Source organism: Parus major, chromosome 1, assembly GCF_001522545.3.
Source record: "Parus major isolate Abel chromosome 1, Parus_major1.1, whole genome shotgun sequence".
NCBI classification, from domain to species: Eukaryota; Metazoa; Chordata; class Aves; order Passeriformes; family Paridae; genus Parus; species Parus major.
Genome location: NC_031768.1, coordinates 87,561,261 through 87,586,539, shown reverse-complemented (window position 1 = coordinate 87,586,539; position 25,279 = coordinate 87,561,261). Strand labels below are relative to the sequence as shown.

At 52.0% G+C, this 25,279-nt stretch overlaps 2 protein-coding genes and 2 long non-coding RNA genes across 7 annotated transcripts; 2 read left to right on the top strand and 2 right to left on the bottom strand.

The window, feature by feature from the left end:
- Nucleotides 1–515: 515 nt before the first annotated feature.
- GAPDH (glyceraldehyde-3-phosphate dehydrogenase) lies at nt 516–2,528 on the top strand. The gene is made up of 9 exons (XM_033517093.1): nt 516–612; nt 748–854; nt 940–1,030; nt 1,187–1,302; nt 1,421–1,502; nt 1,639–1,790; nt 1,893–1,971; nt 2,202–2,285; nt 2,426–2,528. Exons 1-9 carry the CDS (start codon nt 610–612, stop codon nt 2,525–2,527), a joined length of 816 nt encoding a protein of 271 aa, XP_033372984.1. The 5' UTR covers nt 516–609; the 3' UTR covers nt 2,528.
- Nucleotides 2,529–5,614: 3,086 nt separating this feature from the next.
- LOC117244958 lies at nt 5,615–6,502 on the bottom strand. The gene is made up of 2 exons (XR_004498987.1): nt 6,309–6,502; nt 5,615–6,218 (listed from the first exon to the last, which is right to left on the bottom strand). It is a non-coding gene; the product is annotated as an uncharacterized LOC117244958 (long non-coding RNA).
- Nucleotides 6,503–8,044: 1,542 nt separating this feature from the next.
- Nucleotides 8,045–10,019, top strand: LOC117244955. Its single transcript, XR_004498984.1, has 2 exons — nt 8,045–8,531; nt 9,547–10,019. It is a non-coding gene; the product is annotated as an uncharacterized LOC117244955 (long non-coding RNA).
- Nucleotides 10,020–15,060: 5,041 nt separating this feature from the next.
- On the bottom strand, nt 15,061–25,030 carry IFFO1 (intermediate filament family orphan 1). 4 transcript variants are annotated; one of them, XM_033517081.1, is made up of 10 exons: nt 24,746–25,030; nt 19,833–19,893; nt 19,652–19,747; nt 19,273–19,413; nt 18,804–18,812; nt 18,156–18,340; nt 17,557–17,677; nt 16,759–16,851; nt 16,438–16,568; nt 15,061–15,829 (listed from the first exon to the last, which is right to left on the bottom strand). In XM_033517081.1, exons 1-10 carry the CDS (start codon nt 24,943–24,945, stop codon nt 15,727–15,729), a joined length of 1,140 nt encoding a protein of 379 aa, XP_033372972.1. In that variant the 5' UTR covers nt 24,946–25,030; the 3' UTR covers nt 15,061–15,726. The 4 variants fall into 4 exon arrangements, with proteins under 4 accessions (XP_033372972.1, XP_033372976.1, XP_033372980.1 ...); XM_033517085.1 differs by having other exon boundaries at nt 16,759–16,854; nt 17,569–17,677; XM_033517089.1 differs by having other exon boundaries at nt 17,569–17,677.
- Nucleotides 25,031–25,279: the final 249 nt, after the last annotated feature.

Sequence of the window (25,279 nt, the reverse complement as noted above, 5' to 3'; positions counted from 1 at the left end):
GGTCGCCTCAAGGGCGCGGGGGATGATTTAGGGGAAGGGAGAGGTTGAATCCCGCCGATCCCGCTCCGCCGGCGCCCCCCGGGGCAGAGCGGTGCTGCTGACTCATTTCTCTTCGGATTCGGGGTGACTCACTCCGGAAGGGGCTGCCGTTGCCCGGCTGCCCCAGTTTCCCTCCGCATTCCCGGGGATCCCTGCAGCCCCCCACCAAAAGGTCTCCCGGTGGATCGTGTGTCAATGGCGGCCCCGGGATGTGACCTTCTCGTACCGGGCCGAGGAGTAACCGGATCCCCGGGGCTTTCAGTAAATTTAGCGATTGACCTTTCCGGGGCGGGGGTCGCTCTTAATCTTTAACCGGGGTGCCTTGGCCTTTGGACGAGCTGCAAGGCTCCCTCCTGCCCCAGCGGGCAGGGAGCAGTGGATGATCCCGAGGGAAGGCTGCCAAGGACTGCCTCCCATGCCCAGCTGTGCTGGTTCCCTGTTGCGCCTCATCACACATGTCTTTCTCTCTCCAGATTTGGCCGCATCGGCCGCCTGGTCACCCGTGCTGCCGTCCTCTCTGGCAAAGTCCAAGTGGTGGCCATCAACGATCCCTTCATTGATCTGAACTACATGGTTAGTTGCTTTGCAGTGCCCCCTCTGGGCCTTTCTGAGTAGGGCTTCTCTGGACCTGTTCTAGTAACTTCCCAGGGTCTTAGAGGATGATGGCAGCCTGGGTGCCTGACCTTCCACTCCCTCTCTCTTTATTAGGTTTACATGTTCAAATATGACTCCACTCATGGCCACTTCCGGGGCACTGTCAAGGCTGAGAATGGGAAACTTGTGATTAATGGGAATGCTATCACCATCTTCCAGGAGTAAGTATCTTTTTCCCTATTGCCCCTCTGGAGGTTGAAAGCAAGTGTCTTATGGAGCAGCTCTTAAAATTTTGTCTCTCCTTAGGCGTGACCCCAGCAACATCAAGTGGGCAGATGCTGGTGCTGAATATGTTGTGGAATCCACTGGTGTCTTCACCACCATGGAGAAGGCCGGGGTGAGTATGCCATGGAGGCATAGGAGAGAGGAGATAGTGCTGCTTCTTCCTGTTGGGCACCATATACAGAGCTGCTCGAGATGAGACTGAAGGAGAAGAGATCTGAAGGAGCAAGCTTGGAAGGATCCTGAGTTATGTCATTTTTTATCTCTCCAGGCTCACCTGAAGGGTGGTGCCAAGCGTGTGATCATCTCTGCCCCCTCTGCTGATGCTCCCATGTTTGTGATGGGTGTCAACCATGAGAAGTATGACAAGTCTCTGAAAATTGTCAGGTAAAAAGAGAGGAACATGTTTTGTGGCCTGGAGCTCTCACCAGCTGCCAGGGGTCTCACTTCACCTCAGTGGGAGTGTTGCCTCTGGCTGACGTGTCTTCCTCTCTCTCTACCCCAGCAATGCTTCCTGCACTACTAACTGCCTGGCGCCCTTGGCCAAGGTCATCCATGACAACTTTGGCATCGTGGAGGGTCTCATGGTAGGTCTGCAGCTTGGTGCTGAGGAGGGTGACCTACCACAGATCCCCTTGTGTGAGAGGGAAAGCATCTGTCCTCCCTTTGTCACTCTTCCTGGAGAGTATTGGCTGTGTTCTTATTCCTGTGCTCTTTCTTCAGACCACTGTCCATGCCATCACAGCCACACAGAAGACAGTGGATGGGCCCTCTGGGAAGCTCTGGAGGGATGGCAGAGGTGCTGCTCAGAACATTATTCCAGCATCTACTGGAGCTGCTAAGGCTGTGGGAAAAGTCATTCCTGAGCTCAATGGGTGAGTGTTGTCCCTTCTCAGGTGTCAGGAGGAGGCAGACTATTTCTAAGGATGGCAGAGGTGTGCCAGATGCTGTTCCTTGCTGACTCATGTCTCTCATAGGAAACTTACTGGAATGGCTTTCCGTGTGCCAACCCCTAATGTCTCTGTTGTGGACCTGACCTGCCGTCTGGAAAAACCAGTAAGTGGTGTGGATGAGGTCCTAACAACTTCCAGATGTGCCCCTGCTTCCTCTAAGCCCTGTATTGCACCTAGAATTGTCCTCTGTGCATTGATCTTGTTCTGAAGATGTGATCTTTGTGAAAAGAGCACCTGCTGGGGTGTTGCCATGTGTGTCTCCTCCCTCCCCTGTCCCCGGTGGACATTTTGTGTGAGTTGGGATCTGAGCATCTTGGATCTGTCTCCCCTCAGGCCAAATATGATGACATCAAGAGGGTAGTGAAGGCTGCTGCTGATGGGCCCCTGAAGGGCATCCTGGCATACACAGAGGACCAGGTAACTCTCAGCCTGTGGTTATTGGCACTTGGCTCATTTTTCTAAGACTGTTGCGACAGCAGCTTTGCCAGGATCCTGGTTTGGGCACTTGGGGTACAGACTGTGGGCAACCATATGCATTACAATTTGTTGTGTTTCAGGTTGTCTCTTGTGATTTCAATGGTGACAGCCATTCCTCCACCTTTGATGCGGGTGCTGGCATTGCACTGAACGACCATTTTGTCAAGCTGGTTTCCTGGTAGGTGCAGCCTTAGCGCGGGATGTGGGTGTTGGCACAGACAGGTTACAGGCTTGGGTCCTGTTGGTTACCACTGGTGATCCAGGTGGATACACACACCTCCAGTCTCACTGTGGAGTGAGATTGCTTCTTACCTGAAATTGTTATGGCTGCCTCCTTCCCCTCTGGAGGGTAGGTGGGAGTTCAGTTGTGCGGGAATAGGGCAGAGGAGAGCAGGAAGAAGAGGTGCAGGAAATGGGTCAGCCCTGACAGCGCTTGTTTTCTGTCCCCAGGTACGATAACGAATATGGATACAGCAACCGTGTTGTGGACTTGATGGTCCACATGGCATCCAAGGAGTAAGCTGAGCACACAGGCCCCCCTGCTGCCTAGGGAAGCAGGACTCTCCTTTGTTGGAGCCCCTGCCCTTGTTCACCACCGCTTAGCTCTGCATCCTGCAGTGAGAGGCCAGTTCTGTTCCCTTGTCTCCCCCACTCCTCCAACTTCTCCCCGAGCCTGGGGGAGGTGGAGAGGCTGATAGAAACTGATCTGTTTGTGTACCACCTTACATCAATAAAAGTGATCACCATCTGAAAAGCCTTGTCTGTCTGTCAGGGGGAGATGGGAGGAGGGAGCATGTACGTAACAAGAAGCTGCAGGCGCCTGCATGGCACAGTTTCTTCCAGCTGCAGTGAGGAGCTGGGGAGTGCAGCCTGCTGAGCTGCTTGTTCCACATGGGAGAGCCCAGAGTCCAGCCCCTGAGCCAAAACAAGGTGTGGTGCAGGGCCATGCTCCACAGCAGAGGTGCGTGGTAGGATGGAAAGCAGCTCTGTGGCTCCATACACTGAGCTCTGGACTTGCTTATCTGATGGGTGTATGCAGAATAAAAGTGCTGAGCAGATGATTCTTGAGTTTGGTTTGGTAAAGGGGCACAAGAAACAAATTAATTCTTCCCCTGCCTCAGTGAGGGACAAGGAAGATACTCCTGGTGTTACAAGGAAGGTGTTTTACTTCCTTTTACCTTTTAAAATGGATTGGCTTTGCCCCAGAGGAAATGGCTGCCTAGGGACGTGTCGGAGGCCATCATCGACATGGTGGTGGCCAGTCTTAATTCTGGCTTAATTCTGTGCGTAAGGAGGGGCAGTTGCAGTTAAGCTGCTGAGCAGCAAATCTCTGCAAGGTGAGTGTCAGCCCTCTGCCTCCCTGCATTAGTTCTGGAAGCATGAATGCTGCCGGGCAGGGACAGAGCCTTCCATGACCTGTGAGCACTAGGACAGATAAGCAATGCACTGCACACAATCACGTGGCCCTCCATTTTTAGCAGCTTAATTTAGCATCTCAGGGCTGATGTGTTCTCTCCCTGGCAGGCACGGCTGGAGCTGTTGTCTGGACCCCAACTGCTTTAGACCCTGATCTGGATGCTGCAAGGACATAAGCTGGAGGACTTAACTCTCAGGATCAAGGTATGCTGGACATGATTTCCCAGAGCCACTTATCTCCAGCAGTTGGGCTGCATAAGAATTAAATATTTGCCAGACTAGAGAGCGATGACTCAAAGTTATATTGCAAAGAGAAGAAGGTTGAATAACCTGCCTCTTGGATAGGAGCTGGGATTCTGAGCAGCTTGTTAGCCCTGGGACAGCAGAAATACTTGGATTACACCACAAATGGCCCCGTCATTGAAGCTTTAGGTAACTAACATCAAGTGGGAGCTGCCTGGTGCTGGAGCTCACCGGAGGCACAGCCCTCCCATGGAGCTGGGTTTCTGCTGGGGAGAGCTGTGTAGCCTGGAGACCTATCAAGATTACAAATGAGTCTTGGGTTGGTCCCATCCTCTTTGATTGCTGTGCCTGGGTGCTTTGAATGGCTGTTCTGTTTGTGCTGCTGCCTGCATATTTGTGTGGATGCCAGTCAGCACCTTGCTTGATAATCTGGAAGTGCAGAGGCTACTGAAACACCTCAACGGGGGAAGGATGGATTTACATTTTTCCCATGTAAAACATATTCTGAACTGGCTTAAAAGCTGGAACATTTCTATGAGTCAACTTTTTCTCATAAAAAGACTTGCTTCCTAAGCAAGATAAGGCTGCCTGAAAAATGGTAGAGCAAAGAATTCTTGTTATTTAACAAGCATGAGCCCTATCCCATCTGAGATCAAATTGCTCTGGGAATGAGCAAAGTCATACAGCCTCAGGGTGCAGGAAGAGATGTGCTCTCAGACTAACAGCTGCTGGGAATGTCTTGAATAAAGGTTCACTCTGTTTTTAAATAATATTTCAACTGGTTTACAATCTCATCTCTCCTAGAAAAAATATATGGTATTGAAGTGAGGAAAGCCAGGAATTGCAGCATTTAAAACATGGCTGGTCCTGTATGGAAACGGGGAGAGTGAGTGTGGCAGACTAGTTATGCAGCTTTTGGACTGCCTGGAGGGCTTGGTTTCCTCTCTCTAATACAACCTCCCTAAAATGCACAGCTCTTCCAAATCCTTATTTTGCATCCAGTGTGCCTGCAGATGGCACCACAGCAAGGCCCCTCTGGACAGATGGAAAAACGAGCTCAGTAGCCAGCCTGTCTGAGAACTGCATCCCTGACCTAAAAAACCCCATGTAATTATATTTTTTTAAAACAGTTTGTAAATTTGACATATATGACTGTGGATGGCATTGAGATAAGGATGGGAGATCTGCTGTGGCAGCTGCTTCTGTCTCTGCAGAGGAGTTTCTCCCCGAGTAGGGGAACTCTAGATTTGTTCTGACAGCGTTTTTAAGGAAAGCAGATAGAAATGCTTGATCAGGCAAAGCAGGTGCTCAGGCAGACATAAAGAGGCTCTCGTTCAGCCAGGGGAGTGAAAAGCAATTGTGCCACTTTGCTGGGACAAACCAACTCCAAGAGCAGTTGCCACAAGCCACAATCCATGCTGGTTTGTGAGCACCTTGCAAGGGGAAGGTACAGAAAGACGCTGATCCTGGCTAAAAGGTTGACTCTGCCTTCCATGGCTGGCCAGGCACCAGGGCTCACTCTTCAGAGCCATTGTAGGAGAGGGATGCACCTGGGAAAGCTCTCTGGCTGACAGCTTCTCTGATGGAAAGCCAACCATTTCTAGGGGTGGTAAGCTCTACATTTTATTCTTTTTTTAAGACAGCTAAGGGTAATTAGCAGTGCTGTTACAGAAAAATTTTGTTTTATAGTAACTTTGAACATTTAGAGGAATTACACTTCCTTGGCATTTGCACAGACTACTACACATGCATTGCTTCCCCAAGAAAGGTCCTCAGACCACCTTCATGTTGAGGTGTCAGCGTGAAACTTGAGCGTTAAGGAAGATGACACGTAGCGAAAACCAGCTTGAACAGATGTGGAAAATAAGTTCACTTGAAAAATCACTCAAAAAAGCATAACAAAATGGTGACTGTGTAAGCACAGTAAAAAAAGGTCTTGGACTTTTAAAACATCCTGTATCCACTTCTGAAGTAATCTGTCTTTGATTGATTGACAAGACCAGGGCAAAGAAGTGGAGACACAGGACTCTGAAAGACTTTGGACACAGTTACAAAAGACAAACATCTTAAAGGATAATGTTTCAACCTCCTTCATGACTGATGCCATTCACAAAAAATGCAGGTTCACGACTTGGGGTATGCAAATACCCCAGCAGTACTCACATTTCATCAAAACCAAGCTGCCTACCTTTGGGCAATCACAATGTGTACATGCTGCAAAAACAAGTAATTTGTTACTTACTCTTCAGAGCTGAATGTAATCTCTTACTCTAGGGCAGCTGACTTACCTCTGTGTATTATTACCTTACTACAGAAGTATCATCCTCTTGAGGGAGTTAATTAAGTGTTCCCTAGAAGGAACAGTAGTGCTGGGTTATACTTCACAGCGTAAGATTTGAAAAGGCAGCTGTCAAAAAGCAGAAGCTGTAGTCAAATGGAAATAAAAGAAAAACTCATAAATACTAGTAAATGAAACTTAGTAACCTAAAGAAAAAAAAAAATAGAGATTCTGTGACAAATAGAAAAGGAAGAAGGCTGAAAACCTCTTTCAAATGCATCTTGGAGATAAGAAAGCTGCCAAAAAGCCGTAAGATGGCGTGGGAGCGATTAGGGAAGATTAAGCATGTGAATGAAAAGTAAAGTTGATGTTTTGCCATCAGAGGAGCTTTGGGGTGTTGCCAGACACGAGATTTTCCTCTGCAGCAATGAGATGAAGCCATGACTGAAAACTGAAGCATCAGGATTTGAGACCATGTCTGTGACACAAAGGGCAAAAAACCACATGCGAGACTCAGGTGGATGAAATGGGTGAACAGGTAACTGTGCTGCAAGTAATTCATCACGCACCTCAACTCCCCCACCCCCCTCCCCGTGATGAAAAGGAATGACATTTAGGAAAAAAACAGGCTGGCAAAACCTTTTTAAGAACTGCCTGAGGACAGGGAAGACCATCCTTTCCATGTTGAAAACTTGTGGCAACTGAGAGATGTGAGTGCCCATGATCTGAGGCCACGCCCATCAACACCTTCAGAACAGTTTGGAGCATGAGGGTACCAAGGTGTGTGGATTATGCAAAATGACCCAAAACATTCAGTCCTGAATGAGCCTGTGGAAAGGTGCACAAGGATCTTGTGACCGAGTGACTGGGTTATTAAAATGCTGGATGAAATTCAAGGTTGCTAAGTGAGAAATACTACATGTAGTGGTGGACACAGCTCTGATACTGCAGAGCTCAAAGCCCTCTTTTGACATTGCCCAAACCTCCAACAAACAAGTGAGCAACTTTTGTTGACCTTGGTCTGAGTCCTGTGACAGAAGGGGAATAAAAAAACAGGTGGCTTGTAAACTCTGCAATCTCCATATTTTTATTTGCCAAGTTGGATACTGTTTTAGGTGCTGGACACCAGGTACCAAATCTCACATGGCCTCCAGCTTCTCCATCTCCTCAGAATCCTTGTATGCCTTTATCAGCCTGACTAAACTGACATCTAGACCAACATCATGAAGTGACTTTAGGCACTGCACAAAAATGCTCACTTGTCTTTCTTTTTAAGAGCAAAGTAACTAAACTTTTCACTTTCTAAACATTTTTTTTCCCAGCCTGGAATCATGGTTAGAAGTCTTTGGTCTATCTATTCTGATTTCTGATGCAAAGCAGGACAAAGGACACCAATGTCACATGTGGATAAAAGATGTTTAAAGACATCTTCAGTGTCTGGCTGACAACTTGCACATGATTGCAGGTGAGCCCTGCTCCCTAGGTCTTTCCAACCTTTCTGTCCTCTGTCAAGGTCAGTCACTATTTCTTGCTCTTGCATGCATCTGTGCATTGCTATATACATATGGCAACAGAATCTCTCTTTTGACCTTATTCAGAAATATTCTGTAATGCTTCTTGGCACTATTGACTCAGATATTTAGCCTTTTTGAGAGTCTATCATTTCTATGGATCAAAAATGGTATCAGTTTTGTCTGTCAATTCCTTGTCCTTCTATAAATATTTCTTAAACTGCAGATTTTTTCCATTCCTTCATGACTTCTCCCCTCCTCCCCCATCCACTGGTTTCTCATTGGCTTTTGTCCATGCCCTGTCAGACTAAGCACTGACGTCATTTGCTTGCCCATCCACCCAGGCTTTTCTTTAAATGTCTTCCCTGATGTTTTTAAAAACTGACCTCAGCAAACCATGGGCTTCAGTAGCCAGTGTTTTTTCTCAGTGGGGAGGTTTCCGTGCTCTGCAAAACACCGTTTGCGGGAACACAGCGACAGCGCTGTGCTTTACTTTCAGCATTGCTCACTCCAACTCCCCAGGCAGCCTCAGGCTTCGTGTGGGGGGTTGTTCATCCCTACAGCACCCCATGCACCCCATACATGAGTGTGCTCCAGGTCATCTGTGTCTGGAACTGCACCTGTGCTCAGCTGGAGATCCTGTTAAGGATGCTCCTTATTGCTAACTGCCTGCAAAGTGCTTCATCATTCCCTTCTGACCACATTCTGCATTTTCCATATACAGAGCACACTTATCTGGTGAGTACTTGTCTTTTTTTGCCTTGTTTTGATTATTTTCCCAATTTCAGACAATAAAAAGAAAATATTACTGTTAGGATTGATTTTTCTTTAAATATAACTAGAACAGCATGTTAGTTCCTTAGACATACAAGTATTGTTATTTTTCTCTGAGGTGATATGAGCAGCTGAAGACCTTTTTTCATACAGCTGAATTATTCTGATGTCCCTCTATTCCTTTTCTCTGAACCACAGAATAACACACAGTTGCTGTAGTTCTTACAAGGATTATTTTTGTTAATGTAGGTAAAGCTTTATTATTGAGTTATTCTTATTTCTAAGTACTTTTGTCATATGGCCACTTACGCAGGGAAGTTCACTCACTGAAAGTTATGTTACTAACTCACAGCTTTTTGAAAAACTGGAAAAATACTGCTCTTTCCACAATCTGCAAATTCACTTATTTCACTCTAAGGATAAGTTACAGAACACCACACAGTTCTCAGCTGTGACATTTTGTCCTGGCTGGTGTCTCAATCTGTTTCTTGGTTGATCCCTTGTCCGTAGGCAACTATCAGTCTTAACTCAATCTTCATCTGTCATAAGGACATTGAAAATCATTGCCTTACTTGGGCATGCCATCACTTGTAAATTGATGAGAAATTCCCCCTGGCAAAGCATATTCTTTGGTATCCCAAGCCAAAGTCTCCCACTGACAACACAATTTTCCTTGTCAAGCAAAGCAGGGAGGTATTTACAAAATAAATCAACATGTTTTTTGGGGGGATTCAGGACTATATAAAAGACCCTTCAATGCCTTGATGAAATTGTGTGTCAGAGCATGTTTGGCTATCAGCTCTAGAGTGAATATGACTTTTAACATAGCTTGTAAACCAAATTCACAATGGCTCTTGCCTGTTCGTTTATCCAACAGGTTAGACTGATCTAGAGTTCATATGGCTGTGACCCTTAAAAATACCAGTTAACTACATTTCACCCTGCCCTGATGATTTCTGTTTCCTCTTGCACTTTGCAGATGCAGTCTGCTCTCGAAGTTGAAAGTGCTGCCTCTTCCCATCTGTTATGACATTTGTCCAGTTTGATCATGATGGCTTTACCATCACTCCTAGCATTAATCACCATGTGCAACAGCTTGCCAGATGTTTTCAGGAGCCTGTCCATGCATCATCTGGGTGCATTTCAAATGAGACAGCACTCCACCGTGTTCTGCATTAATTCTGACCTCTCCTTTTGAGAGGAGGTTTCTTCCCTGTAGCCAGACCTTGATCTTGACCAACTTGATAATCATGTGTGAGTTCTGGGACACCCTGTGTCACAGGTACCTGAGACACAACAACTATAGATGCATAGAGTATGGCCAAAGGTAAAAGGCTCAGCAAAGTCAAGCTCCCAGCTCAAACTGAGAAACAAGAACAACTTCCTATGCAGCTTTGTCCTGTCCTAACGCTCATCTAAGAAACATGATAAATAAAATAATAAAACAGGTTAGCAGGTATCCAAAGGTGTTTCTAGAGAAGGCTGTCAGCATTAGATCCATCCAAGGAATCCTGACAGGGGGAAGCTAACTCACACAATTGCAAGTCATGCGGGATGAGTGACAAAGAGCCTCCGGCAGAAGGGTGCTGGGTGGAAAATTCAGGACCTTGACTGACTCGACAGACGAGTCAGACTCTTTCAGTGATATGATCTAAAAGAGATGGGATCCAGGAATGAGTGAAGGGGGGGTGCAGATTCACTTAACACAAGGAAGAAGATGTGGGCTACTTAGTGGTTAGGTTTCCCGAACCCTCTGAAGCAAGTAAGCACTATGCCTCACTCATGTGGTCAGGTGCAAGGAAAGTGATGCTCCCCACCCTCTCTGCAGGAATATCTGCTAGTATTCATCAAGAAATTCAGTGGGCCTGGTCAGAATCTCAGAATGGGTAAGGTTGGAAGGGACTACCAATGGAGTACCAGTTGGAGGGGTCTCAACCCCTCTACTCAAGCAGGGGCATCCCAGAGCACATGGCACAGGGCTGCCTCCAAGTTGTTCTGGAATATCTGTACTGAGGGAGACTCCACAACCTCTCTGGGCAATCTGCTCCAGTGCTCAGACACCTGCACAGTGAAGTTCTTCCCTTGCTGTGTTCCAGTTTCTGCCTGTTGTCTCATGTCTTCTTGACAACACCAAGAAGAGGAGTCTGGCTCCCTCCTCTGACACCCAGCCTGCAGATACTTGTAGACATTGATAAGGTCCCCTCTCAGACATCTCTTCTCAAGGCTGAACAGGCCCAGCTCTCTCAGCCTTTCATGAGGTGCTTCCTCACCTAATGATCTTTGTTCCTCTTTGCTAGACCTGCTCCAGGAGCTCCATGTCCCTCTTGAACTGAAGGGCCCAGAACTGGACACAGCACTCCAGATGTGCCTCACCAGGGCTGAGTACAGCAGCTGGAACACTTCCCATGCCCTGCTGGTGTGCTTTTCCTAAAGCACCTCAGGGCACCACTGGCTTCTTGGCCACTGGTGCTGGCTTGTAGACAACTTTGTGTCCATCAGGATCCCCAGGTTCTTCTCTGAAGAGCTGCTTCCCAGCAGATCCGCCCCCAGCCTGCCCTGCTGCATGGAGTTATTCCTCCCCAGGTGCAGAACACTTCATTTGTCTTTTGCTGAATTTCAGAAGGTTCCTCTCTGCCCATCTCTCCAACCTGTCCCTCTGAAGGGCTGCACAGCCCTCTGAGGTATTGGCCACTCCTTGAAGCTTGGTGTCATCAACAAACTTGATGAGGAAGCATCTACCCTTCATCTGAGTCACTGATGAGGAAGTTAAACAAGGATGGGCCTGCTACCGAACCTTGTGGGACACCACTAGTGACAGGCCTTCAGCTAGACACTGTGCCACTGACTATGAGCCTCTGGGATTTGCTGTCCAGCCAGTTCTCAATCTGCCTCGCTGTCCACTCCTCCAGTCCACACTTCCTAAGTTTGTCTGTGAGGATCTTGTGGGAGACAAGCTTCTCAGCACTTGTGGATGCATCCTGACAGGGACCGTGGATTTGTGGGTGTCCCATTTCCCTAGGTGATCTCTAACCCAATTCTCCCTGCCCAAGGGAGAATCTTCCTTCCAACATTCCTTTTCCCCGATCTCCTGGGTCAGACATTCCTGAGGGCTGGTCTTGGGAGTGAAGACCGATACAAAGGAAGCATTCAGTACATATCTGCCTTTCTTGTGTTCCCTTGTCACCAGGATCCCTGCTCTATTTAATAGCAGGCTCACATCTTCCTCAGTTTTCCTGTTGTTTTTATACATTTGAAAAAGTCCTCCTTGCTGTCCTTGACATCTCCTTGGTCAGACTGAATTCCAGATGGGCCTTACTCTGACAAAATCCCTGCATTTTTTCCAAGCAGCCCGAATTCTACCTCCTATGTATCTCCTGCTTGTGTTTGACAGTTCCTTGTTGATCCACAGAGCTCTCCTTGATCCATGGAGTTCTCCTGCCCCCTTTGCTCGATTTCTTGCTCAATGGGGATGCACCATTCTTGAGCCCAGAGGAAGTGGTGTTTGAATACTGACCAGCTCTCTTGGAATCCTCTTACTTGCAGTGTGGGTTCCCATGGGATTCTTCCAAGGAGGTCCCTGAAGAGGCTAAAGTTAGCTCAAAGCCACATTGAAGACAGGGTATCCGAGGATGGGAGCTCACCTTTCAGATGAATCCTAGGGAACATCACCACGGAAGGGGTAGAAGAGGTGACTGCATGCCACAGGATCAGAAATGTATCCAATGAGGAGCCAGGACTCACTTCTGGAGCATACCTGGCACTGCCTGCTGAAGTCCTTTGCCAAGAGGCTGACCCCAGCAATGGGGAGCAGAGCGGCCACAGCAGAGACCTGCATGTCTTATCCCAGCTCAAAGGCTGATTGCATCCCTCAGTGCCCCATGGAGAACCTCATGCTCTCAAGTGGGTCTGTCCCAACCCAGGGACAGCTCTTGCCTCAAGGGAGGGGCTTTGTGCCACTCCTGTGGCTGACAGTAAAACCTATGCCTGTCTTCTTGTGCCCAACTTGTGCCCAAATCCTCCTCATTTGGGCACAACAGCCCAAATGCTGGGGAGGGAGAGGGCAGAGCAACCACCAGCACCTTTCCAGACTGCCCAAGTAAGACTGCTAAAATGGACGTGTGAGAGGTAAGAAGCTGATGAACCAGTCTGCCTAAATATTCAGTGGGAAGACCTTATTGCCAGTCCAGAGATACAATCCTAAAAGGATGGTCTTGGACAAATGTTCAAGAGGTCAGCACTCAGCAGTCACAGTCCTGAGCTGACTGCTGACAGAGGGACTGCCCAGATGCATCCTGCCATGGAACTCCATTCAGTCTGTGCTTGCACTGTTCTTGGGCACTAAACATTCACATTAATGCATGGACACCGAGCTAGACAGGACCTGATATTGCTTCCTGAGCAGGCACTACCGAGAAGTGTTCCTAGAGGAACTGAGCAGTTCCTGTACATCTCCTCTGGGAACATCAGTTCCCAGCAAGGCATATGGTGGAGAAAAGCAGACTTGATACTCCCCAAAGAACGAAAAGGACCCCACAGAGAAGAACTCAACAGATGGAGGCACCACATCTCATTTCAGCATCAAAGGTCTGGGGTCACCACTGCTGGACAGGTAGGTGGCCCAGCTAACACCAGAGGCCTTGTGCTGTGCTTCCCACACAGAGAAATTGCTGAGGCAAAGGATCCATGTCACATATCCTGCCAGAGAGATCTTGGAGGCTGTCAGACTAGCTGGGGAACAGAGCCTCTTGCTGGTGATACAATTCACCAGGGAACAGCATCTTGCACATGTGGGTGGCAGAGATTTTGGTTTCACTGCAAGTGGAGTCGTGGCAGGCAGTGTGGGACTGGGATCACCACGTGTTCTGACACAGGAGTCTAGCAGCACCTGCTGCTCCTCTGGGCAGCGACTGCTCGAGGCAGAGACGTCAGTCCTTCTGTGCTTCATGCCTGAAATCTCTCAGGGTATGTACTCTGCAGTCTTGTGGGTTCTTTAAGCAGCACCAAGGCTTAAGGATGTATGCACATCCTGGATTATACACAGGGGAAGCCAGAATTTGTCAGCCACTCACAGACCTCTCCACAGGAGAGAAAGAGCAGAAAACACTGCAAAGACGCCTACAGGAAAGGGGATTTGCATGAAACTAAAGAGCCTCCAGGCAGGATAGGAAGTGATCCCTGATCTACTGTGTGTGAGGCATCATTACTTGAAGGTAGAATAGTAAAATATTTCCTCTGGCTTTAGCTCTTTTAGGTAGGAAAACAGAGAAGAGGGAAAGAAATGGAAACAGCTGAACAAGGTGGCACGGAGGTGAGGGCCATGGCAGGCACTGAGGCATGCACCTCACATCTCCCCACACACCCACAGCCAGCCAGGGCTTCTGCAGCTTCCCAGCACGCTGCTGCTCCTGTGAAACACTTCCCAGCTTCCTGCAAGAAGTGAAGATGGCATTCAGGAGTCACATCCCAGGCACAGCAGCTCGCAGGCTGAGGAACTGCCATTCCCCACCACCAGCATGCTCCACCTGTGTCCTGATTTCCTGTCTCCTGCTCAATTCTTCTGCCATTTGCAGGGACTCGCCTCCCTGCCAGCTCTAACCAGCCAGCTCAGCCCCTGCTGCAATGCCAACACATGCCTTAACACATCCTGCAGGCACGGGCAGAGCACCTCACCCTGCCCAAACACAGACACTGTGCTGGGGTGCATGGGTGCCACAGTGCTCCCAGCTCAAGCACCCAGCAGCATCAGCCACCCAGGCCACATCTACAGAGAGAAACTCTTGCATCCCTCAGCCCCTGTTTTATATTCCATACCTAATCTTTGAGATAATCCAAAAACTATACTGCTATGTGCTTTCTCTTCCCTTCAGTACCTTTAGTGGGAAGCATTTTTTCTCCAGAGCTTCACCTGCCTTGGTTGTGCAGGCTGTGTCCACTTCCCAGTGATCACACTGCCTCTCTGGATCACAGTGATTCTCAGGAGGCTGCTCGCTCCCCCTGACACCCTGCCAGGCCCCAGCCTCCTGTCACCATCATGGGAGGAGCAGGTGCTGCAGCCAGAAGGGAAAATGCTACAAGAGATGGAGGGACAGGAGATCCCCCCACTGCAGTTACACTGAGGTGGGATATGGGTCTGAGGGCAGGCAGGAAGGGATGCCCTGGTGTGGCAGAGGAGGCCAGGAAACAGGAAGAGGAAGGTTCAAAAGTCACAAGCCAGGATCAGTTTCATTTTCAATCCCTCAGCCTCTGCACTGACGATGCTCCCAGTTAAAAACAAGGCAGCCCATGCAGCACCAGTGCCTGCTGAGGGCCAGTGGCTCTCAGAGCAGGGATCTCACCGCTGTCCCATCTGCCAGTCCCACCTGGCAGGCCCAAGGGAAGGGACTGTCCCATGGGAAGACCCACTGATGTGGGCTTGGGGTCTGATGGGCGACAGCCCCGCCTCAAGCCACGCGTCGCCCGCGGCAGCACAGGGAGAGCCCAGACCCAGCGAAGCTGTAGAAAAGGAAATTGTCCCGTTTAATGAGCTCGCCCCCGTAACACAGACGTGAGCGCATGGCCGACGGGCGGCAAGCAAAGTGCACAGTGAGCGGGACTCAGCCCCCGCCCTGGAGAAGGCGTGGGAGGGCTCGGGGCGCCCGGCACGGCGTGGGCACCAGCCAGGTGCCCGGCCAGCAGCAAGGACAGGGAGAGCCCCGGGCTCGGTCCAGTTGGCACCAGTGTCAGGTCCAGTTTGCAGGGAGGTACGGCTCTCGTTCGGCTCCGTGTAGCGCAGGGAGGGCAGGGGCAGGTCAAGTGTACCAGGACGGAGGCCAGAGGAGGTGGGTCTGGGGGCGCCTGTGAACAGGTCCTGCGGAACGCCACCATGGCAGGTTTGGAGCCTCCCTGCCTGAACCATGGTTTAACCAAAGCAGGGAAAGGGAATAGAGAAGGGGCTGAAGGCAGGGCAGCCCGGGCAAGGGCCCTCAGGTCTATCTAGCTATTCCCATTTGCAAGGTATCCGGTGAGGGGGTGTGTGGGATCTGCCAAGCACCCCAAAACGGGAGTGAGCCTGGGTGACAGACGTTTACCAGCAGTTCCACGTCCCTGACAGTCTCTCCCAGGTGTGACTCAGGCAACCCCATGCCAGGAAGGGGGTCCGAGGGAGCCAGGCCTCCCCTCATTATCTGATGGAAGCATCGCTGGGGGGATCACGGTCAGATTCCTCGCTCTCCTCGTTCGGGGCTGACTCGCTGTTGGAGGTTGGGGTGAAGGCAGGAGACTTTCTGCAGAGAATAGTAAAGGGCAGTAGTCATAGCATCGCCCAGGGGGAGGGAAAGGACCCAGTTTAGTGTGTGCAGGGGTCACTACAGCAAGAAGGAGAGAAGCTGAAGTGCCCCTTTGGGCATGTGTGGGTCTGCAGGAATCCCTGGGTGCTGGGAAGGTGTTCCAGAGGACACCAATGAAGAGCATGAAGCAGAGCTGGGAGAGATGCTGGAGGGGCCTGCTCAGAGCAGGACTCTGACAAGATACATAAGGCTAGGGGTCTGTGAAAGTCTACCACAGGGCTCCCCAGCCTGGAGCCACCCTGACTCCACAGGCCTTTGGGGGCTTACACAAAGTCCCTACACAATGGCAACTCCTCTCTCCATCGGGGTGGGGGTCTGGCTTCATAAGTCAAAAGTGACTCCCGTGTGTCTCCTGCCTTCTGCAGAGGTGGCACCATGGCCTGTGTGGAGGCCAGCCAGGAGTCCAACAGCCCCCAGGGACTGCCCTCTCTCCCTGCCACACGAGGGCAGGGCAGGAGTGCTACCCAGTCCTTCGGCTCCCTGTCACCACCAGCCTGGCTGCAGAGCCAGAGCAGGGGTGTCCTGGCTCTCCTGCTGAAGCTCACCTGTCCCCAGACTGGGTGATGAGCCGCCGGCAGGTCTCCATCTGCACATCCAAGCCTCGCTTCATGCTGCACATTTCCATGTACTCGTGGAGGTGCCGGTTCATGTCATTCTTGGCTGTGGCCAGTTCCAGCTGCTCAAAGGAAACGGGGCAGAGATGATCCCAGGGCATGTGGTGCAGGGCAGTGGGCATGGCCAGAGTGAGGGCTGTCTCCCACACTACCAGTGACCTGCTCCAGCATTGTGTCTGCCTCCCCCAGGGACCCACTCCCCCATTTGACACCCTTCTGTGCCATGCCCTCCCCACTTCCTCCTTCTCCCACCTCTATTTGGTCGATGGTTTCCTGGTACTCCTTCTCACGGCTCTTGAACAGCGACTCCGTGTCCTTGATCACCTTCTCCAGGCTGTCATCCTGCTGCTGAGGAGAGCAGACAGCAGGTTTAGAGGCAGGGAAGCGTCCAACATGAGGAACCAAAGGCAAGAGAGAGAGACAAATCAGAGAAAGAATTGGCAGCACTGGGAAAAGAGGAAGAAATATATACAGTGTAGTGCAAATAAGACAGGAGTCAGTCCTGCCAATGTGGACTTGAGAGACTCAAGACTTGCCACACTGGGCAGAGACCACATCAGGTGAACAAGCCCAGCATTGCACTAAAGATTTGGAGAGCACAGACCATTCCCAAGCATGACAGATCCCCAGGGGACTGCCAAGGGCCAAAGATTTGGGGTGACAAGGGTTTTGGCCAGACACCAAGGGCTCTGTTTGGGCATTTTTACTGCCCAGTGGGTAGGTGGGCTGGAGAACATAAGCAAGGATCACCAAAGACCAGTCCAGCCAGAGGAAGTCTCCTCTTCTGGATGGGCTGTGGCTCTCCCCATGTGTGTGCATCCTGCCCTCAGCACACCCCTCAGGCTACAGGTCCCTGCCCTGTCTCTAAAAGGGAGACCTCGACAGGGATGCTTTAATGTATTCATGCAGAAAAGGCAGGAAAGCACCTGGTACAGGCCTGCAAAGGGAAAAGGGCTGAAATCTGGTCTTTGAAGAGAGCATCTTCCCAAGCTCAGGCAGGACCGAGTGTCCCAACCCAACAAGACCTCGGGGCCCTGACACCACCGTTACCTCCCCCTGCACCTCTGCGGCTGCAATGGCGTATCCGGAGAAGTCCTCCCAGAGGAGCAGCGTTTCTTCTGTCTCCTCCCACGTGAGGCTGTCACAGTCATCCTCAAAGTCGTACTCCCTCCTGGGCACAAGGGAACGGCACATCAGCACCCAGCAGGAGAGCCACAGCAGGCAGGGGGCTGCATCGGTGCCAAAGCCTTGCACCTGCTCACGGGCAGGGCTGCAGCCCTTGGGGGTCTGGCCAGGGTGAACTCAGGTGTGCCCAAACCCAACAGCTGATGGGGAAGGGGCCGGCTTTATGGTCAGGAGCCCCAACAAGTTCGGGTACAGATTCACAAAAGGCAGGGAGGGGGGCAAGAGGAGGGGAGCTGGAGCTCCCATTCTCAGCATGGGTGGGCTCAGGTCTCCCAGGGGGTCAGTCCCACTGTGTCACAGAGCACAGGGTGAACATTCTCCACAGCAGCATCTCTCATCTTGCCCTCACCAGGGAAGGGAAGCCACAGACCGCCCTTGCCCTCCCCATTCCAGGACCAGCAGGGAGCCTGGCGCTGGAGCCTGGCTCGACACCACGGGCAGAGGTGCACAGCAGCCGCACTCACAGCTGGTTCAGCATCCTCTGCATTTCCTCATTGATACTCATGGCCGTGGTCTCGTCCTCCTCCTCCTCGTCAGGTTTCCGGGAGGCATCGCTCTCTGACAGCGAGGTGTCCTCGTCGCTGACCTGCTTGCGCTCCCGCTTCCGCCCCACCGAGGCTGGGACCTTAACGGGAGACAAGTGCAGAGACTACAGAAACGAGGCCGGGTCCGAGGTCAGGAGCAGGTAGTTGGGAGGAGATGGAGGGGAAAGGAATGGTGGAGGGACAGAAAGGCAGGGAAAGAGAGAAAGACAGAAAGAAAGGAAGGAAGAAAAGAGAGAGAGGGAGAGAGAGAGAGAGAGAGAGAAAGATGGGCTCATTATGATCAGGTTAAAGATGGGTGCAATGGATAAAACATGGTTTTAGCATTTTCTAAAATTAAAACTAAGCAACTAAAGATGGAAGCTATGAATCTGATGAGAAAAAACAATGTGATTTTACTGTAGAAAAACTCAAATCACCCACCACCCCAGTCCAGAGACAGGGAAACAAAGTGACAGAAACAGGAAAAAAGAGACAGTCTGAAAAGGTGAAATATGTCAATATTTATAGTCCAACCTTTTTTATAGAAAGTTTAAAATTTGTAAAATTTCTCAACTGAATGGAACTAACCAGTTGCTTCTGTAGGGACAAAGAGCGAGACAGAAGGGCAGAAAGAGAAAACAGAACATCCAGAAAGAGGAAAAGAGACAGGGACAGAGAAGAGAGACAGAGAGAAGATGACGGAGAGGGGAAGGGAAAGGAGAGAGATGGAGTTAGAGACAGACGCTCAAGCAACTTGTCTCCCTCCTGCAGCTGTTCCCCTAGCACTGTGGGGTCCCCGGGCCCAACACAACAGGTCAGCAAGAGGTTGAGGGGACTCTTGATGTCCAAAGCAACATCTGGAGCTTTCCACCTCCTCTAGGTGCCCTTTTGCCTGGTCCTCCCAAGAGACAGAAAGCAGGGGACCGCAAGGAGCAAGGGCGAGGGTGACCAAGCGTCTCCCCTAGCAGGGGGCTGGTGTTGTCTCTTCTACCTCCTTTGGGATCTCTCCTCCCCAGAGCTGGTGGCTGAGTCTGGAGCAGCAGCAGGCGCTTCTCACCTGAAACATCTTGATCATGTCCTCGCAGTTCCGCTGCTGTGCCACATCACACAGCTTGGCAGTGATGTCGATGCGACGGCAGATGTCCATGTCCACCTTCATGGCCTTCTCCTGGATCTTGGTGTCCAGCTCTGTGATGTTCTGAACCCACAGCACCACAGGAAGGGGACAAAGGAGGAATATTAGGCAAGACAGATGGCAATGGGTGCCCCCACTTTCCCCCTCATGCAGGACAGCTCCTACATCCCTGCCTTGCTCACTGTGCCTCAGACCAACCCTGCCAGTGCTGGATGGGCCCCACCAAGGAATTGCTTTTCTACAGAGCCGCACCACTCGGGTAGGACACTGCTGTGGGGTTGGAGAGGGATTAGGGACTCACATTGCTCATCAGTCCCTTGAAGACAACAAGCTCTGCCTTGAGCTGCTCCACCTTCATGGCCAGTTCCTCCTGGCAAGCTTCAGCCTCCTGTGCTTCCTGCGCCAGGGGGAGAGAGATGTGCAAATCAGCACCAGTGTGGGGCAGCTGGGGTGCCGGGGAAAGGGGGGACAGCAATGCTCACCTCCTGCAGCTCAGCCACCCGGTCCTGGAGCTGGACACGCACCGTGTACTCCTCTTCCCATCTAGGGAGACAAACACCGCTCAGATCCCACCAGCCTCGCCTCGCTGGCTGCCAAAGGGAGAGGACGCAGCGGCAGCTGCTCACCCCAAAGCTATCCGAGAGAGGGGGATGGCAGCACCGGGGTGGGAAGGAGAACGTGCCCAGGAATGCATGGCCTCTTGTTTCCAGGCGATGGCAGCTGCCAAGCCCATCGGGCCCCCCGGCCACAAACCCTGCCCCACCACGGCCGCCCGCCCTGCGATGGGGGGAGCTGGGGACACCGACCGCAGGCTCCACACGGCAGCTGTGCCGCACGCCCTGCCACACCGGGGCTGGCCTGCCACAGCCCCCCGGCCTCTCCATCCGCCCCTGAGCCCCACAGCCCTGGCTCACAGCAGCTCCAACACTCAACAACAGGTCTGCAGGTGGATTGCAGAGTTGCCCCCATGTGCATCATTTTTGCGACCACGTTTGTGTGTCTGCAGTGTTGCAGTTCAGGAGCACAAACCCTGATCTTGACACCAAACCTCCTCACAGTGTGAGTGACCACGATGTGCATGGAGGGCTGCTCCACTGCCCATCCCAATGCAAGGGGCTGCCCCATGCCAGGCCACGCTGCCTGGGCACTCCTTGGCTCTGCTGCTGCCTAACAGGTTGGATTAAAGAACGCTGTTTCATCCCACAAGGAAGCAGGATGGATTGTGCCACTTTATGTCGGGTTGTCTGGCGGGTATTCAGCTCTGCAGCTTCGCAAAAAGCCGAGCTGCACGGCGCCCCAGCCTTGCAGTGCAAAGATACATCCCCTAGCAATTATTATATTATATTTCACTGCATGAGATCAACCTCTTGGGTCATGCTGCAGTGTTGGCCCAGCCCACGGTCTGTTGGGAGGCCATCAAGCCGTACTGCTCTTGGCTAAATGACGATCCCATAGAGCAGGGGGTTGGTATGTGCTGTGGTGCGGCATGGGGCAGGGCTGCTGCATTCTTATCCAGCTCCTGACTCTTCTGGGAGAGCCAGATTTTTCTGAGAAAGAGAGATCGCTCTGGGACAGCAACCAGAGCTGGGCCCTTCCTGGTGCTGCGAGGTCTGGTTTCTATTTAATGCCTACAGGCACCAACACAGACACTGCAACTCCACACAAAGATGTGAAAAATCTCTCCTCTCACTTAGGCACACCAAGTCTAAACAATAAATCCTAAAGTCTAGAGGGCCAGAATGCATATGAAAAGCCCTTACATTTGTTATCTTGGGGTATCTGGACAATTTGACGATGTGGGAGAGCCCTGGCTTGTGAATTTCTAAGCTCTTAAAGCTAGCAACGCTGCTCCTTACTCAAACAAGGACAAAAGTGTGCACTCCTCATGTTAGTGTTGGATCCATACCACAGCTCCAGAAGGGGAATCAAAGAGTGTTCCCATTGCCTTGGGGAAAGAGAGATGAAGGGAAAAGAAAGGAGAAAGTTAAAAGGTAGAATTGCCCTTATATGGGAACTGCTCAAACAAAGCCTCCCTCCCCAGGGACAAAAACGCCTTCCACCATAAGAAAAAAAAACTTCAGCATCTTTCTCGGTGTGGCACTGCCTCTTTTTTGGTCCCCGCCTCCCTCTGGGTCTCTATATAGCCCAGACTCACTGGGGACATAAAGCATAGCTGCAAATCCTGGTAAGAGTTCATCGCACACCAACGCTTTGGAAGACGAGTGCAGGTCACATACACGGGAGAAAACAGCGACTCGCCCCACCAGGGACAAACCCGCGCACCCATCCCCTTGTGAACCTCGCTCCTGCTCATCTCCTGCCTGCCTCCTTCTCCCCTGCTCCCTCCTGCAATGCACCACTCCTAATAATAACCCGTCTGCAGCACTGCGCCCGCAGCCCCGTGCGGCCGCTGCCAGCTGGAGCCAAGGCTGCCCCACACAACCCCACGGCCACCGGGGTGTGCCAAGGGGAGGGGACAGGTCCTCCCTGCACTGCTGCAAAGCAACAACCTGCCCAAAGGCAGACAGCGAGGGCAGGAGGGTCCCAGCTGCAGGCAGACCTGACCATCCCGTTGCCAGCTACGGGACAGCTCTCCCAAAGCCAGGCATGTGAAAAGATGCAGTGCTGTCCCTGCCAGGTGTGTCCCTTCAACAAGTTCACTTAGAAAAGTCAAAAATTCCCCCATCCTTAAAACTCCTGCTCACTGCAACAGGCACTGGGGTGCCTTACCCCATCCTGCAAGGTCAGTGCACACCAGGGCTTTGGGCTGCTCGGGGCCTGAAGCTCCACTTATCCCCCACCTTGCCACATCTAAACCACGTTAGAGCTCACCTTAATGGGGATGGCCCTGCAGCCTGGCACAGCTCCTCAGAGGGCAATTTCAACAACAAAAGACCTTCTTGAAGCATTTTAATAAGCAAGGGGGCTTGTAAGAACGATGGAGAGACTTTGTACCAGAACTTTTGCCTACAGTGACAAGAGGTGAAGGTTTTAAACTGAAAGAAGGTAGGTTTAGATTGGACAATTTAGATTGGAAAAAAAAATTTATGATGGTGTTAAGACACCGGAGCAGAGAAGTTGTGGATGGCTTGTCACTGGAAATGTTCAAGGTCAGCACTTTGAGCAACCTGATCTATTGAAACCTCACAGCAGGGAGATTGGACTAGGTAACCCCTAAAGGTCTTCTCCAACCCAAACCATTCTGTGACTCTAACACACCATGTCAGACGTGTGTTACTCACTCCACACCTCCAGTTGTTCTTGCAGCATCCAAGATAAGAACTACTTGTGAATGCAAGTAGTAGGTGTAGCAGACAGCACAAACCCGATGAGACTCCCAGATCCCCAGCACTTAGCAGATCTAATGTATGATACTCACAGCCACCCTTTGCCCCCATTCAGACCACCTAATATCAGCCTGCTCCTCCCAACTGATGCTCCTGTGAGCCTCTCTCCTGCTGCTGCAACTATTTTCATCCCTCCTTATTGCCCCCACAGCCCTCCTGGATCCCTGCCTTGAATTTCAGGCCCTGTGTACCCAGAGAGAAGCTCCTGCTGCTGTGGGGCACACAGCAGCAACGCTGTCCCGAAAAAAGCACATGCTCCAGCACCCAAGCCATGGGTAAGAGAACTGGAAGTCATGTTTTAATATGGCCTCTTCCATCTGTCTCCAGGCAGGTGGCAAAGGCATGACACCAGCTGCACTGTCCCCATGGCAGATCACAGCCCACTGTGGCAGGGACCTCTCAGCTCCCAAGGGATGTTGGTGTCAGCCCCCAGCATGGAGAAGGGTGTGGAAATGGGATCCTTCTGTCCCATTCCCCTGTTTGGGACCTGGCTTTACCCGTCAGAAAGTTCCCAGTGCTGGATAGGGTCTGGGGGTGGGGTCTGCTTTCCCCCAGCTCCTGGTAACACACTCCAAAAATAGATCCCACCAATAACATTGGCTCATAGCAGCTTGTGGTGCCCCCCATCTCACCCTCCGCAGTCCCTCCGTCACCCCCACCATAGCCTTCCCTGAAGCTCAATTGCCAGAGCAGGACAACCCAGAAAAGCTCTCCATTTTCCCAAAGTTTCAGCAGCACCAACAAACCAAACTTGGTCCTCTCTAGCTGACCCACTTTGAGGCTCAATCTTTCCTGGCCAAAAAAACTGGCTCCAGCTTCCCACTCTCTGATCTGAAAATGCAATGCAAGGAGTGCTGCTCCCCTCTGGAGAAGGAGCCTGACCACTGGCTTAAAAATAAAAGGCCTGAGGTACATGCAGCAGTTAGTGGGAAAGAAGAGATGCCAACTCTTCCTTTCCACATGCCTTGTTCAGTGCCTTTCGAGCATCTGACGGACAAGTTTGCTCAGTCTAAGCCTTATAAAGCCAAAAACATAAGGTGTCATCTTGGACCCCAGCCTTGATCTCGGCACTGGCCCGTGGCTGTGCAGAAGCCAGCGTGGGAGCCGGCTGTGAAATCACAAACTTTCCGACTGCTTCTAAAGCATCATAACGTGACCTCTGAAAAAACCCCAGACCGGTCTCTGGGCTGGTGTCAGTCACCAGTGACGCTCCGGCCCGGCGCTCTGACCCTGCCACGCCAGCCCAGCCTGATCTCATCCTACGTGCGGATCCGGGAGCAGCCTCGGAAACCGGCCCGACACAAAAAGCACTGCTGGCAAGAGGCGAGAGCAGCGGCCACCCTGCACGGGAAAGAAGAACCGGCCAAGAGATTAACTTTGCATTCTGCTTCACCCTTCTGCAAGGCACATGCCAAGCCACAGCTATTTTGGGTCCGGAGGAAAGCCCCTGAGGAGTGGGGTGTCCTGCCTCGGCTCCCTGCTGCTGAGGGGCCAGCTGGAGAGCACTGGCGAGGGAAAGGGCCTGGGAGAGGCCAGCCACCCTGCTGAAGGGCTTCTAGACACTTTCCAACACATCCAGAGAACTCTTCCCAGCAGCCTTCTCCAATCCAAACCCGCTCGCTGCTGCATGTCCACCTTCCTCACCTACTTTCAGGAAGGAGCCTGCTCCTCCTTCCTGAGCATTTCCAGATCCCCCCGGCTTTAAAACACAGCTCCTGGAGCCATTCCTGGAGTTATTCCTTCCTTGCTCGGAAAAGCACTTCCAGCCCCTTACAGCAGGTTGGTAAGATGGAAAAAGGCTCAGGGAACATCCCGAGAGGGTTCACACACGAGGTGGCAAGGGAGGAGACCCAGGCACAAACAAATGCTTTCAGGGGTCCACATTTTTCCTCACGCTGCCTTCAGCCCCTGCTCCCGCGAAGTCTGGCCAAGACTGGCGCCTTCCCTCCCTGCATCTCCTGCACAGAGAGCCCTGCAGCCTCCCCGGGATAGCTCGGGTCCCCCGGGAGATGCCGCCGGCTCCCCCCGCTCCCGCCGCCCCTCCTCACCTGCGCTTGTACTCGTCGCGCTCCCTCTTCACCTTGGCCAGCACGTTGTAGAGGGCTCGGATCTCGGGGGTGATGGTGTCGATCTGCACACCCACCCCGTCGGGGTGGACCCAGGAGACGCCGGGTCCCTGCACCAGGGTGGTCTCGGGCCCCGGGCCGAGCCGCCGGGCTTGCGAGAAGGACCAGATGGTGCCGGGCATGAAGCGGGAGCCGGAGGAGAAGGCGGAGGGCTGGCCGGGACCCCCGGGGCGGGAGCCGGGGGACCCCAGCGCCCGGGCCGACCCCAGCCCCAGCCCCAGCCCCGGCCCCAGCCCCAGGGTGCGGATGGGACCCACGAAGCCGGTCTGCACCGCCTGGTCCCGGCGCGGGGGTCCGCGGCCGCGGCCGCCCGCCCCCTCCTCCAGCGCCTGCTGCAGCTGCTTCTCCAGCTGCCGGTTGCGCCGCTCCAGCTCGTGGACCTTGGCCAGGAAGCAGCGGAACCGCAGGTTCAGCGTCTTGAGGACGCTGATGTTGGAGCCCAGGTCGTTGCGGAGG